Raw genomic sequence first — 15,129 nt, forward strand, 5'->3', positions numbered from 1 at the left:
ATGACTGAACCTCAAGGCTTGTGGGAAAAGCATCTCTGGGACTAAAGAAGAGGAACACTATGAGAGAAAACACATGAGGTGTTAGTAAACGGAAAAGAAAATGTTTCCTACCCATTAGAGCAAAAATCAAGCACTGAATCTGACTCCAGATGTAGTGGAGAATAAGAAAAGCCAGAAGTGCTAGGCAGATTGCTAACTCCTGCGAGAAAACAAGAAGAAATCTTCACTGACGTCATTGCAAATCATTTCTTCCATAGCATTTAGACAAATGTCTTGAGTGGGAGACCAACTTTGTGTTCCTCGTGGGAAAATGGCACTGCCATTAATGAAAATACCTCCTTCTCCTCAAACATAGACATCTCCATAAAGTTTCTAGAAATAATCAGTCTGTCCATTGGCTCTGGGTCTTAACCTAAAACTAGCCCTGGAAAGGTTGCTTTACAAACATTTACTTTTGTCATTTTGCATCTGTGAATAAAAATCAGGTTTAAAAACCTGGTACGCCTAACTCTCCAAAATGATGTCCTTTTGTTATCTGGAGAGACTGGGGTCCACTTGGGCAGATGCAATAAAATCATGCTGTTTGCTGTCCACTGTCACCTGATGACCCAGGAGTACAGACCCATGGTGCTGAGTGACAGCTTATCATCCAGGCAACACACACTCCCCACACCTTATTTAGGAATCCTGAGTCTAGAATGACTGACATTCTTCCTCAGAGAGAACCTGCAGATGTGTTTTGTCGGCTCTTGGAGACGTGCAAACACATCTAACTAAGCAATAGAAGGAAGACTTAGATTTCAAATTTTCATTATAAAAACAAAAGTTTATCAAGCTATATTATCAATTTTTAAGTTATCAAGAGCCTCCCATAAGAATGGAGGAAATTCTGTGTTCCTGCCCCCCAGAAACCCAAGCTTAGGAAGCACAGATTTCATCGAGCCAAGACTATCTAGCCACTGCAAACACATTCCTGGAAGACATGAATCCCAGATTATTTCACAGAGCAAACTTAAACCAATTCAAATATGCTCCTTGGTGATTGCTAGGAATGACCCCAAGGCAGGTGATTAGTCTTTGGAAGCCCAAGGGGGAGATTGTAAAGGCCAAGTAAGGGCAAGTGAATTTCACAAAGAACCAGAGAGTCAGCCAGCCAGTCACTGCAGATAAAAACAGCTTTGCACAGCATGCCTGAAGGCTAGACTTGCATCGCATCCCCTGGAAAGCCTGGGATGAGGTCACATGGGCAAAGGGAGTTCAGATTCTTTGAGTCTTTGTTTATTCTTGGGTAGAATGCCTAAGTGCAAGCCAGCATTGGAGGGTGAGATGTTGCCATTTCCCCCAGGGCAGTGGCTTCCCTCTGCTCCTTAGAAAGCCCTGCTCTCTGGCTGTGCCTATTCCAGCAGGATTGCAGCAGGTGTGGGAAAGCATTCAGACAGAAGAGCTTTGACACTAACCTGAGAGGTAGCTGCAGGTGAACTAGATTCCTTACCACTCACTGCTGTCTGCTCATTGGCTGCGCCTTCTGCCACTTCTGCAGACTGCACACTGGAATCCTCAGCAGCAGGAGGCCCTACTTGCCCCAGACCTTCACTCCCAGGGGTGCAAGGTAGGTTGGAGATGATTTTCCGGTTTTGGCCTTTATACCAACTAGGGTAAAACAAGGGATCCGCAGTCTCCGCTGCTGAAGGGCCTGGAGTTTCAGACTGTGTGGTCTGCTGAGAGCCAATGGGCACCACCTCCCCCTTAATCAGAACAGATGGGGGTCACAAAGTAAAAAAGAAGAAGAGGAAACGCAGTTGGTGTTATTTCCCTTTGGGTGTGAAGACCCTGACCTCTCTGGGGATGCTGGGCCGAATGCTCACCACAGTGCTATGCCCCTGATGCATGCTTCTGAGCTTGCCTCCTCGAGATGGGAGCCCCGACAGAGGAGTGAAGCTCTGAGTACAAATTTGCTTATGAAATACCACACATGGCAAGTTATTGACCAAAATTAACTCTGGCATTATGCATGGGTCCCCAAATCTGATTTTTAGAAACCAATACTGACCTAATTGATCAAACCCAACCCCCATTAATGTCTGCCCTCCTCTCAATGCCAGTGCAGCTGCGATGTTCAGAAGTTCAGGGTTCTGGGAAATAAAAATCATTTTATCCTGGATTCCTATGGAGACAGAATACAGAATGCAATTCCATGTCCGGGTTCACTATAGGGTTTTGGCTCTGTCAATAATCTCAACCCACAGAAGCAGAACGAGGACCCCTCTTTGATGAGCCTGCTTTTCCCACACACCCACTAACTGGGATTCTGTGCATTGGCATGCCCTGGAAGTCAACACAAAAGCCCCCAAACTGAATAGTGGCCTTCTAGAAGGCCAGAGAAGCTGGTCAGTCACTGCTTTCCTAAGACACCTCTTACCACACTTTTTTCAAATGACAAATAATTGGAAAACCAAGCTGGATTTGCTTGTCCACCAAAGGAAAGATGAAGTTGTGTTTCAGGGTAAGCTATGTGAACTCTTGTGGTTTCTCTATTTACTTCCTCTATTCTGTACAGGAGAGTCAACGCTCTGAAGTAGAATCACTTTTATTTCTCACCTCATATAATTCTGCAACGTACTCTATGCTTTCATTGACTATGCAACAAAGGGTAGACTACTGTCCCGAGAGCAGCTCTTATTACACACACACACACACACACACACACACACACACACACACACAGAAACACACACACACAGAAACACACACACACACAGAAACACACACACACACACACACACACACATACACACACACACACACAGAAACACACACTTTCTTGACAGAGATTGCCTCAGATCTGAGAGTGTTGTTGGTATAAATGTGGCATTAAATTAAGTCTTGCCAACCAGCTGTAATGGGGATGAACCCGCTGAATGAGCTGGAGGGCGTTTCTCCCTGGCTTTGTGACTGTCCGGACCTCCTCTTGTCTTATAGGAGAATATGCTGTTTATAGTAGATGGCAATGAGGCAGTTTGGAAGGAGGAGACTGTGAATGGTTACCTGTGTCACCAGGACGTCTGCAGCAGGTGGCATGGATGAAGGTGGCTCTGGAGAGGAAGCAAGAAGTGGCCCTGGGGCAGCCTGGAGCTCTGGGGTGAGCTGCGGGGGCTCTGCGGCTTTTTCTGGGCGTTCCTCTTCCCCTGATGACTCTATCTGAACATTCTCTACCTCTTCTACTTCCGCCGCATCCTCTCCTTCTCCTTCTCCTTCTTCTTCTGTTTCTCCTGTATCCTCTTCCTCTTCCTCTTCTAGGGAGATAAGATCTTTTTAAACTTTTTATGACTACCATGATAGGTGCCATGGAAACAGCACCTACAGCCCAGGGCTAGAGAAGTCACTTCCACTGACACTTGACACTGGTCCAGGTGGACCATGCTGAAACGGTGTGCTCCTCACGTTCACCACAGCAGGGCAAGTGTGAAGGAATCACCGACCTGCTTGCATCTCCGGTTTCATCTTTGTCCCCTGACCCCCATACACCCCCACTCACAGAGCCTGCTCACATTTTTGTCTTGGCTATTTTATCTGCAAGCTCCTTTACAAATCATAATAATCCATTATGAAGGTGTGCCTAATCTAAGCTTGTGTGTGTGAGGCTGGCTGGTGTGATTTCATGGCATAGCAGGTGGTCTAGCTCACCGCTGTGTCCGTCTCTCTTATATCTACTAGGAGTCAAGGCAGTCAGAGTTGGGGTCAGCTCCAGAGTTATTGTCTCCCTTTCAAGTATTTCATCAGGATAGTTCTAAGAGTTGGAATTCTGAGCCCCGTTGAAGCCCATCTAGGTTTCCTAGTGGCTTTACCCAGCAGGACTGCATAAGAGGTTGACTGGACCATGGGCCTGGGTACCAGGTGTTTGTAAAGGTCTACACTTGACTGTTTCTAGCAAGGGGGAGGTCCTTTGCTCCTCCCCTTGGCATTGTCATAAAAAAAAACCTTTTGAATAAAGTTCTGGGCCGGTGGATAAGGACCCAGGCCCTCCCGAGGCTATCCTGTGTTTCTCTTTCCTCTCATCATCTAGGTATCTCTTTCTAGTTAAATTTTCTCACTTCTCCCTACTCAAGAGAACCCTGGGTTGTAAAAGTGGGGGCTGGTCCGCCACAGAGCCCCAAGTGAAAGGCGCAGTCATAGCTCATGGACCCTGTCCTATTTCCACGCTGTGACTGACCCTGTGACTTGAGACCATCTCATCTGACGTTCGATCAAGTCAGTGTGTGCCATACCGAGCCCAGATGTCTTCTGTGTTCTCTTTTTGACTCATCTTTAACATTTTTCCTCTCCACCACTATGGTTCATACTCCAGGATAGAGTTGAAGTTGAGTTATCACCACTTATGTCAATCATTGAGGATTTCATTACCCAGAGTCCAAGTTTTGATAATGGCATTAAAGCACCATAGAAACCAACAGTCAAAGCTATGTGATCATGTGGTAAGACTGGGAATCACACTGGTTTGGGGTCCCTGTGAAGCTATAGATGTCTGTTCTGCAGGGGTCTGCACACACCCATTCCTCTCACGCAACAGCTTTCCCACAATGCAATTCGAAAGAGAGTCAAAAGAAATAACACACCTCGGTAAAAATCAATTTCACGTATAATTTTCTCTTCTCTATTGAGGTTGACTGTGAAGTGGCTCATGATCTCATAACCCTGTTCAACTTTCTCCATCTGAAATGCCTTGGATGCCTCCGCGATCCTGCAGCAAAAACACCTGTCATTTCCTGCCACCGTTTAACGTCTGATAGCCTTGGGTAAAAACGAAAAATGTGAAAGTACTCACTTTTGTAACAGGGTCTTGGCATTCTGCAAAAACAAGAAAGATAAGCTTACTTGGCTTGTTTCCATGAAGTTGGTGAGATTTAATCCCTCCACTTGTAACTCAGAATCTCCTAGCTGGACTTCCAAATGCCACCCTCTCTACTTAAACAACACCAAATGGATGACCTTTTAGTTAATAACATAGATTTTGAAATGACATGTGAATAAAATACCGAAAATGTGGTCAGAGTTAGCTCTCAGCACCCACCATGTGGGTTTGTGTCCTTGGTGCCCCAAAGCATTACCTGCAGAAACACTGCCATTTCCGGCTCATCCATGAACTGGATTCCCGACTCCACCAACTTTGATACGTTCTCCAAGTGATCAGAATACTTTCTGATAAGAGCTCGGACGTGCTCCAGCTTCTCCTCTTGTGTTCGGGTGATGGCTTGGGTCATTTCAGTTTTCCTCTCTTCCAGGATGCCGTAGAGGTAATCAAACTTCTCACATAGGTCCTGTTTCTGCTTTCGGCAGCACTCCTGCTTGTTGGGTTAGCCAGTGTTAGAAACAGTCTGTGAGAAAGTCTAGTGGAAAAGTCGTCTGGACATTTTAGGAGGCAAGAGCATCTACCTCTGGAAGATTTGTGGATTTTTTCCTCCCTTTCAGCTGTCTCTGTAGGTACAGACACTGTGGTAGAGCTTTCAAAACCTCATTTTTAACAGTTTGATATTTAGGTAGACAACTAATATTCAATCATATTGGCTAAATGAATCAATGATCTCTCGTGTGTGTGTGTGTGTGTGTGTGTGTGTGTGTGTGTGTTCACATCCATGTGTGTGCACATATGTGTCCCAATGCATATGTGAGTATGTGCACATGTGTGTAGAAGCCAGAGATTGATGCTTTGTGGGTTTTTTTTTTTTCAATTTCTGTTCACCATATTTTTTAGACAGTGTCTCTGCCTCTTCAGTGTTGGGGTTACAGGTCACTTTGCTGCGCCTGATTGTTTTGTGTGAGTGCTGAGGATTTGAACTCAGCTCCTCATGCTTGAAGAACAAGCAATTCACCAACTGAGCCATTTCTCCAGCCCTGGCCTTTTGGAGAATTTCATAGAAATTAGAACAGGTTTTACATTATATTTCATTTAGATTGTGCAGACTACAGGCCATATTTGGTGAGGGGAGGTGAAGAAAAACCATGCTACTTCCTAATTTGTACACACTCGCCTTTCTCTTTCTGCATGTACATTCTGCGGCTTCCCACAGGCCTCTGCATCTGGGATTCCCTTCTCCAAACCAAGCAACTGGGAGCAGCCAAATTCGATTTTTTAGAGTGCAGTTCTAATCATGCTTTTTCTGTTTGGGATCCCTAACTGTAAACAATAACATTTAACTTTTGTAACTGGCTTTTCCCCATAACTGAGTTCTAGCTTTCCTTTATAATACTCTGTTTTCCTCTATCACATGGCTTGTAGTCCAGCAAAAATCAACCACCCCCCTTCCCTGCTCTGGCTCTTCCCTCAGTCTACAACATCCTTCCCTACATCACAGCAGCAACATGACATCCCCTGGAAGGCATTGCTGGATCACCACTTCTTACATAGAGCTTCCCTGGATCTCTAAGGCTGAGTGTCATTGTTGAGCCTTCTGAAATCCCATAATAGCTGCACCTAGGGCACATATCTGCATCTGGAAGACCATCTGTTTACCAAGCACTGCTGAAGAGAGGGAAATGCTGGACAACAAGGCCCTCCAGAAAGTCTGACTCTCACTTACATTGTGTGACTGATGCCTCCTAAGCCTGTGTTAAACTGTTACTAGTTAACCCTCCAGCTGCACATTCATCTGCCTTCGCTTTTTCCAGCTCTGGTAAGCTTGGCATGTGTGCCAGTGTCTTTAAGATCTGACTATCGCTGGGTCCAGGGCTTCGGGGCTGAGAGCAGGTTAGGAGACATAGTTACCTCATCTAGCTTTCCTGCCCTGAGAACTCAAATAATTTATGTCTGACACCTTTGACCTCACCATGACCTCACCATGACCTCACTTTGATCCTCATCTCATGTTCTTTCAGCTTAGTAAACCATGTTCCCTTGGTTGCCAGGCTTTGCTTTCTTCTTATGCTTACATAAGTTTATTAAATATCTAAACTATAATCATCCTTGGGAATAGGCTCTGGATCTACCCACATGTTCACTGAGTAGTAGTATACTCCACAAGTGCACAAAAAAGCCTTCATCCATAGCCCCCAACTCCTTTATATTTATTTTATGTGTATGAATGCTTTGCCTGTACCCACGAAATCAGAAGAGGACTGGATCTCCAGGGGCTGGAGCTACAAATGGTTGTGAGCCACCATGTGGGTGCTGGGGATCGAAGCTAGGTCTTCTGTAAGAGTAACTAGGACCCTTAACTACTAAGCCATTTCTCCAGCCCCTGCCTAGTTATTTCTTGGTCTATGAATTGTTTTTTGTTTGCTTGCTTGAGATTGTTTTTATTTTGTTTTGTTTTGCTAGTTGGGGTCTCACATTGAAGATCAGGCTACCCTAAAACACACTATGTAGCCCAGGCTGGCTTCAGACTTGTAGTGATCCTCCTGCTCAGACTCTAAGTATTAGTATTACAGGTATACCCACAGCTTTTTTATGGGGTGGTGGTGGTAACATAGGGCTTCTTATAGTCCATGCTGGCCTTCAGTGCTCTATGAACTCAACACTGGCCTCAAACGTCTGGCTCTCTTGTCCCCTATTTCTATGATACTGGGATTACAGGTATACCCTACCACCACCTTTCACTTTCTAACCAAACTGTAATGCTTGCAGGAGATACTGTAGTTGGCACTATCTAGATAGCATGGCTGCCATCTACCCACTGGTTCATTCAGTGAACAACTTTTTAAGTGTGTCGTCTCTGTCCTGCAAGAGTCCAGAGATGCAAAACTGAATTAAACATAGTTCCTGTTCTTCAGTAGCTTACAGTTTACCAAAGGGAACTGGGGACCAATAGTGTGATGTAATAGAAGAGTCTGAACAAAAGAAACATGCTAGAGATTCATACCACGTCTTCAAGCAGCACAGATGTAGAACATTAACTCAACCCTTAGTGTAGACTGGATATTCAGAGGAACCAAAAGTGTTGGCTCAGGGAAAACTTTCTAGAAGTGGTATGAGACAAGGGTCATAGTGAGGTCAAGTGAGGTCATGGTGAGGTCAGAGTGAGGAATGAAGGTGAGGAAGGAGGAGACAAAATTTAGAGTGGTGTCAGGTGTCAGAGGAATCAGACAAAGGGCCCTCTTAGACAGACACGATGGGACTTGCCAAAGTTGCATGAATTTTCAGCTCCTTCGCTCCAAATCTAGACTGTTACCACAGTTAGGGAACTAAAGCTTGCTACTCGCTTTCCAGTCATGCCGTCTCTCACTATAGTACCTTTCGTCCAAGGTTTACAGGCAACCACGTGCCCAGTGTGGTCCTGAAACTTGTCTCTCTGATATTTAGAAGTGCCACTGCTTACCAGGAATGTAGGACTGCTGCCAGCTTGTCCCTCTATGAATTGTGCCCTAGCAATACAAATAGTGCCTGTTAGACTGGCCGCGACCTGACAGAATGCCTGCCTTTTACCAGTTTTCCTCTGTCGCTTCATAGATGGGAGAGCATTCAAGTGTACGACAGTGGAGGCCAAATCATCTGTAATGAGAGTCTAGTATAGTTTCTCAATCCAAATGAAGATGACAACCCTTCTTTCAATCAAATAAACGTACTTGGTGGTTTAAATAAAATAACTAATTGCATTTGTGTTATTTTCAACTATGAATATTATTTTATTCCATTTTGGTTTCTAAGTCGTTTTCACAGATTGGACTTTAATCACACTTTTCTCATTTTAACAGCAATGGTCATTCATTTATACCTTACAGTTGGGAAGCACTACTACGTGTTTGATCTAGGCTCTAACTGTAGTTATCATATCATTGATGCTTTGGAAAGCTCTTGTAATTGTACTGGGCCCACAGTAAGAATGATGTCATTATTCTTCCAGTATAGATTAAAACCCCTTAACTTGACTCCTTCAGTGATGTGATCTTGAAATTGTGTGGATGTTAGACGTAACCTGCTACAAATGAATTCACTCTCATGGAAACGAAAACTCAACAGACATGTCACGTTAAAGGACTTTCTACCATCCATTCTTGGTACCTGGCCCGGAGTCGAGAACTCGGAACACATACATCTCTCAGCTGTGGCCATTGTTGTAAGTAGCTTGACAGAATTTACATAAAGTGAGGAAACCACAGGGAGAGATGCCACATTCTCTCTCGTCCTTGGATCCTAGTTTTGAATCTGAAGGTTTTGTATGTTTAATTTAAAATATCTGGGAAGTAGAGGCTGGGAAGTCTAAAAGGCCCATGAGAAGAGAAGGGGCCTTACCAGGGGAGAGGATAATAGAGCATGTATGGAGGAGAAGAGGGTACTGGGAATGGTAAGGTTTAGGCAGGGATGGGGATGGGGTGGGCATTGGGAAAAACATTAACAGAAATTCAGGGTGTGTGAAAAAACTTTGTCAGTTTTTTCCATTGCTATGTCAGTTAAATTTAACATAAAATCAAAACTGAGTCTAGACCGAGGTATAGTAATGGGTGGATAATGCTACTCTTAGAAGTAGGATCACAGGTTATTAAATAAAAATCCTCATGCCATGTGTGGTACACTCCCCTATGTGTACAGTCAGAGAGGCCTCAGAGGCTCCTAAGACAATACAGGCCAATGTCATTGCTCTTGATAGCCCACCAGAACTAGATAGTAAGATCCTGCTGCTAAAGATGTCATATACTTGGGTTGCAGGACATAATCAAGCTATAACTGAGCTGGAAGCTCCCTCCCTGGTGGGTAGTTTTCGTAGGTGCTGTGCACGCTGTTGGGAAAGAAAAGCCATCGGCAGCCTTACCCATTGGTGGACCCTGCATGCTATGGTTGATCTGGAAGGCAAGCTGTGCCCACATGGGCAATTGAGTGGTACTGTTGAGAATAACCAACCATTTTCTTGTTAGATTTTAGGGAACTTATGACTGGTCCTGTAAACCTGGTCTAAGGATTATGTCTGGGGAGGGCATAGGGCACAGGTGGAAATCTAATATTTTATTATTGTTTACAGAATGGACATATTTTCAAACTGCCATCTACATCTGCATGTTCACATCTATAGATTAGATTGTACTGAGCAATAGTTAGACCAGGTACTCATAACAAGTCAAATTGCTGAGAATCCATGATGATTGATTGCCTGACCCTAAATGGGACATCATTATCACTTCCCTCCCTCCCTTAAGGCTCAAGGGACATTGCAGAGGAGGAGGGGACAGAGACTGGGAAGAACACTAGAAAATGCTGTGTTCTGGACATGGCATGGCCATTGCACTCCTGGACTCACAGACGCTGTGGTTACTTGTCAAGACCTGCACAAGACTGAGCTGCCAACATCCCTGTATGGGGAGGTGGGTGTGTGAGTTCTCACTGCTAGCTTCAGAGCTGCTGGCAGTTAACAGTTGCTGGAGGTGAGGGTCAAATTTTTTAAAGTAAATAGTCCCATACCTAGTTCATGCAAGTAACCTAACTAAATATATTCATATAAGAACAGAAAGTCAGAGAAGGTGTTAGGAAGAAGAAAACATCCAGAGAGAGTGATATTGGGAGGCAGATATCAGAATACATTACATACATGTATGAAAATGTTAAAGAATAATTTTTTGAGACAAGTTTTCTCTATACAGCCCTGCCTGTCCTGGAACTTGCTGTTTAGATCAGGCTGGCCTCGAACTCACAGAGACCCACCTGCCTCTGGACTGCTGGGATTAAAGGCATGTACCACCATGCTCAGTCTAAATAATAAAAAACTTTAAATTTACACAAAATGTTCATGAACTGAACATAGGCCGTTTATCATATCTACTATGCTGACGGAGGGCTTTAAAATGCAAGAACTCTCAAAACGTTTTAGATGTATATCCCTCACTTCACTGTTTCGATAAAATTAACTAACTGTTACTATCTACCAGGCATCACACAACCCAAAACCCTGCCATTTTTTCTCAGTGTTCAGGAAATGGTGAATATACAATTCATAATAAATGATAAATGCAAAACAAAATGATTACATTTTCTAATTTCTAACAGAAAAGAGGCGTGTTCTTCTCTTGCTTGTTTGGCCTTTAAGATAATTCTCTGCAGACTGTGATATAAGACAGATCTGCCCTGAAATGTGGAAATTCAGCCTTCTCCTCTGGAGTCCTAAGATTGATAAATTATGGTTTTCAGGTAAACCCGATGGTTCACATGAGAAATGCTCTGGAATAACAAGCCTCACTTAGCCACTTTGTCCCTCTGACTTGGTGCCTTTCTATCTTTCTCAGGAGCAGGATCTCAAGAATGCTGTCAACAATTAATAAACACCTCTGGCTATCAATGTGCTTAGTTTCATTAAGCAGCAGGCATGTGCTCCCCAATGAAATAAAGAGTCAATCATTTTGAATCCAATCCTTCCAGTGTCTCTGTAAATATGAACCTGTGATACTTTCAATGGTGACTGTGTAGTAACCTTAAAAGTAGAATGGGGAAAAAATGTAGACTTCCTGGGGAAACTGCAGATTTCTTTGCATCTATGTGTCTGCAGATAGGAAACTTTGAAGGGCAGTTATTACCTAAAAAAGCATGATCACAACTGTATTTCTGTCTTCTCCACAAAAGCTTATTCTCTTCAGAGATTTCTCCTTGCTATTTAATCATTGTACTTTATCTATTTCAATAAATAGGCTAAGGCCAATTTCTCATCCTGCTTCTCTAGGTAGTAATTGAAGATACATAGTTTGTGAAATAAACTATGTAAGTTTATTTTTTCATATAGCTTCCATTTTCTTCTTTTTGGTGTCTCTGGTTTCTATGCTGTGTGTGCGCGTGCGTGCGTGCGTGCGTGCGTGCGTGCGTGTGTGTGTGTGTGTGTGTGTGTGTTTACACCTCGCACCTGCATATGTGTGCTTAGCCAGTGAACTAACTCACTTCAAATCCACTAGCCACTGTCCTCTGATGTAGAAGATAGGTGCCTACTGATGACAAGCCCGGGGCTGCAGGGTGACTCTTCTCCTGTGTCTTCCAGAACTGTTATATTCTGGCTTCTTAGAAGAATAAATTAAAGTTGTCTATAATACTTTAATAAAGGTATAATTCACCCCACTGCCAAGGAGAACCAAGCATGGATGCAATAAAGGAGGTGTTATTTCATAAAGGGAAGATTATCCTGTGCACACTGACATGGTAAGATGCAGACAGGTAGAATATGTGTTTCTAACCAAGGTTGAAACCCCAAAGAAAAAGAAAAGCAAATCAGGTACTCAGCTCTTCCCATAGAAGTAGGTAGGTTGTCTTTGATATTGACCTAAAGCCATTAACTGAATGAAGCCTTTAAAGAAATGCCAAGATGGAGAGGCTGTCTTTATAGCCATCTTTATAATTAGTAGCAACAATACAAAACAAGATGTACAGGGTTGTGGAGATGGCTCAGTGGGGAAAATGCCCCACAAGCATGAAGACAAGGGTTTGTGTGCCCAGAACCTAGCAAAAGCTGTGCAGGCATGCCAGCACATCTGTAACTCCAGTGTGGGAAGCCAAGACAGGCTCCCTGCAGAGTTCAGGCTTGTCAGACTAAGTAGAATGGTGAACGCTGGTCTCAGTGAGAGACCTTGCCTCAGTATACAAGGTAGAACAATTGCTGAAGATACCTAATAATTGACCTCAGCCCTCTGCATATACATGTTCACACATAGACCCCCACACATAAGAACACACAAACACACCCATGTAAACTACACACATAAGCATATCTCTCACACACACATACAATTGCTTAAAAAGGACATGCAATTGCAAAAAGAAACTTTGTATGGAAAAATAATAGAATGATTATGCTAAGCTGGCTGGCCAGCAAGCCCCAAGAACATACGTGTCCCTGCATTCCCCCGGTGCTATGATCACTAGCATGTACCACCATTCCAGGATTTTTTTTTCCATAGGTTCTGAGTATCAAACATGGGTCTTCATGCTTGCATGACACACCCTTTACCAACTGAGCTGTCTCCTGTCCTTAACGGTTAGATTTTTATTGGTTCATTTTTCCTTCCTAGGTACTTATTTTTCTACAAAATTAACACTATACATTTGATTAACTATCTAAATCCTCTACTAGAATAAACATTTGCCAAAATTCAGTACTGTTGTGGAATATTAGTTTAAGATGTGTTACATTCATTTATGCTGTGGAATATTTGTTTAATGATGCAAAGATGTCTTGCATTCTTTTCTGCTGCATTTGTTTAACTCTGTGAAGCTGTGTTACTGTGCCTGCCTAAAACAGCTGATTGGTCTAATAAAGATCTGAATGGCCAATAGCAAGGCAGGGGAAAGGCTAGGTGGGTCTGCCAGACAGAGAGAATAAATAAGAGGAGTGAGAAATGAGAAGAGAGAAGAGTGAGGAAAGGAGAGGAGGATGCCAGGGGGCAGCCACCAGCCACCAGCCACCGGCCACCAGCCAGCCACCAGCCACCAGCCACCGGCCACCAGCCACCAGCCACCGGCCACCAACCACCAGCCAGCCACAGAGTAAGAAGGAAAGAAAGACTTACAGAATAAAGAAAGGTGAAAAGCCCAGAGGCAAAGGTAGTTAAAGGGAAAATGGGATAATTTAAGTTAGAAAAGCTGGCTAGAAACAAGCCAAACTAAGGCAGGGCATTCATAAGGAAGAATAAGTCTTCATGTATTTATTTGGGAGCTAGGTAGCAGGTCTCCCAAAGAATTAAAAAAATTATTTAGGACATAGTTCTTCCCCAGCATTATGTGAACACGATGAAATGTTCCATAAACTCTTGGAACATGGGGGTTTGGAAGATGATCAAATGATTTGCACATGTAAATATTTGACTCCACTCAAAAGCTTCCATTTCATCCTGTCCCAGGGAAAGAAATACTTAAATGTATATTCCAAATCTCTACTTGGTCTACTCCTCGAAAAGAAACACTGAACACAACTATTCAAAGTTCCGGGATACACTTAATCTCCGGACAATTTGTAAAAAGATGATGTATATAGTAGTGACAGCCCACATTGGATAATTGATGCTATCCCTGACTCTACAGCTCCAAGACTCTGTGACTCAGAAATGTGGAGATATTTCTGATGTCCTTCAGGCTACAACATTCTTCTCTCCATTCCCAGCCAGTTTCAGAGTGTCATGTATAGAAGTAAGACAAAACGTCAGACCCAGTTTAGGCATGTGCCATAGGCACGACAGGGGAATTCTAAAGTGATTATGACTGCTGCTTTCGCCATGTAAGGCGCATAGCTCTGTGTCCAAAATAGCCTGAAGATAAAGCCTCAGCCTGGCCACTTGTCACTGAGCACCTGTGGCTCTACCACCCATTCATGTCTCCACCACATTCCTCCAGCATGCATCTGAACACACTTGTGCAGAAATGCGGCTCCGTGTGAGATTCAGTACTTCAAAAGCCCCATTCCGCTCTCCCCCAAAAAAGAAATAGAAAAACAGACATCAAGTTAATCACACTGAACAAAGAAGCTTAAGGAGTGAGGTCAGTAAGCCTAAGCATTCATTGGCAAGGCTCCTGTTATAAACGCTTGGAGAAGTCCCGTGAACAGAGACTAGAATGTTTCTAGTAAAGGAACAAAATGGACCTTTGGGCACAGGCTGGGCTTCAGTCCCCTGCCCTCTCAGCTGGGGCCCTTACTCATCAAAACAACTCTGTACTGGCCAGGGTTCTGGAGTCTCCCAGCTGATGCTCATTCTGTTGAATTGTGTTATTCCTTCTCGTAAGAACAGTGAAGTGACATGTGGCATTTAAATAATTCTTCCTGTTGATAGCCTTGGCATCGGGGCTTTTCTGGGCCAATCCAGACCATTTAAATTCCCCTTGGGTAAACGCTGTGAAGCCTGAGGACAGGTGGGTGCAGGTTCAGGAAAGCCATGTGGCTCCCTGAGATTATGTGTTGTTCACTGTACTCTGCGGAAGAAAGTGTGTGCCCCAGAGGTGTTTATTCTCCCTTCCTTGGCAGTATTTGGGGTTCTCACAAGAACAGTGAATGCTGACTTCCTCTCCCGTTCACTTGCCATTTTCGCCCTGGAGGGAGCTGCTCAACTTTGCCATTTTGACTAAACAGGACCCTGGTAATCTTCTTACACCGTTGACAATGGTTCCCAGTCAGTCAACTGATGGTTCATTCATGTCGCCAGACGAGTGTGCGTGCTCCATGCTGGTTCAGGGAGGGCATGATG

General features: G+C 43.8%; 1 protein-coding gene across 6 annotated transcripts in view; it reads right to left on the reverse strand.

Moving 5' to 3' along the window:
• Trim55 (tripartite motif containing 55) overlaps window positions 1-15,129 on the reverse strand; it is a 50,318-nt gene that overhangs the window by 21,797 nt on the left and 13,392 nt on the right. Inside the window, exons 5-11 of one of the 6 annotated variants that reach the window (XR_004944263.1) lie at window positions 5,106-5,339; window positions 4,823-4,845; window positions 4,614-4,738; window positions 4,226-4,233; window positions 3,046-3,293; window positions 1,458-1,745; window positions 112-199 (exon numbers count right to left, since the gene is read on the reverse strand). The exons of 1 other annotated variant lie outside the window; for it this stretch is intronic. Coding sequence is in view for 4 of the 5 variants with exons in the window: in XM_036179449.1 (XP_036035342.1) it covers window positions 1,458-1,745; window positions 3,046-3,293; window positions 4,614-4,738; window positions 4,823-4,845; window positions 5,106-5,339 (918 nt within the window). In the remaining variant the exon portion in view is untranslated. Of the gene's footprint in view, window positions 1-111; window positions 200-1,457; window positions 1,746-3,045; window positions 3,294-4,225; window positions 4,234-4,613; window positions 4,739-4,822; window positions 4,846-5,105; window positions 5,340-15,129 lie in introns of those variants that run through there. 4 more of the 6 variants (XM_036179450.1, XM_036179449.1, XM_036179452.1 and 1 more) reach the window with 4 other exon arrangements.

Source organism: Onychomys torridus, chromosome 2, assembly GCF_903995425.1.
Source record: "Onychomys torridus chromosome 2, mOncTor1.1, whole genome shotgun sequence".
Lineage (NCBI taxonomy): Eukaryota > Metazoa > Chordata > Mammalia > Rodentia > Cricetidae > Onychomys > Onychomys torridus.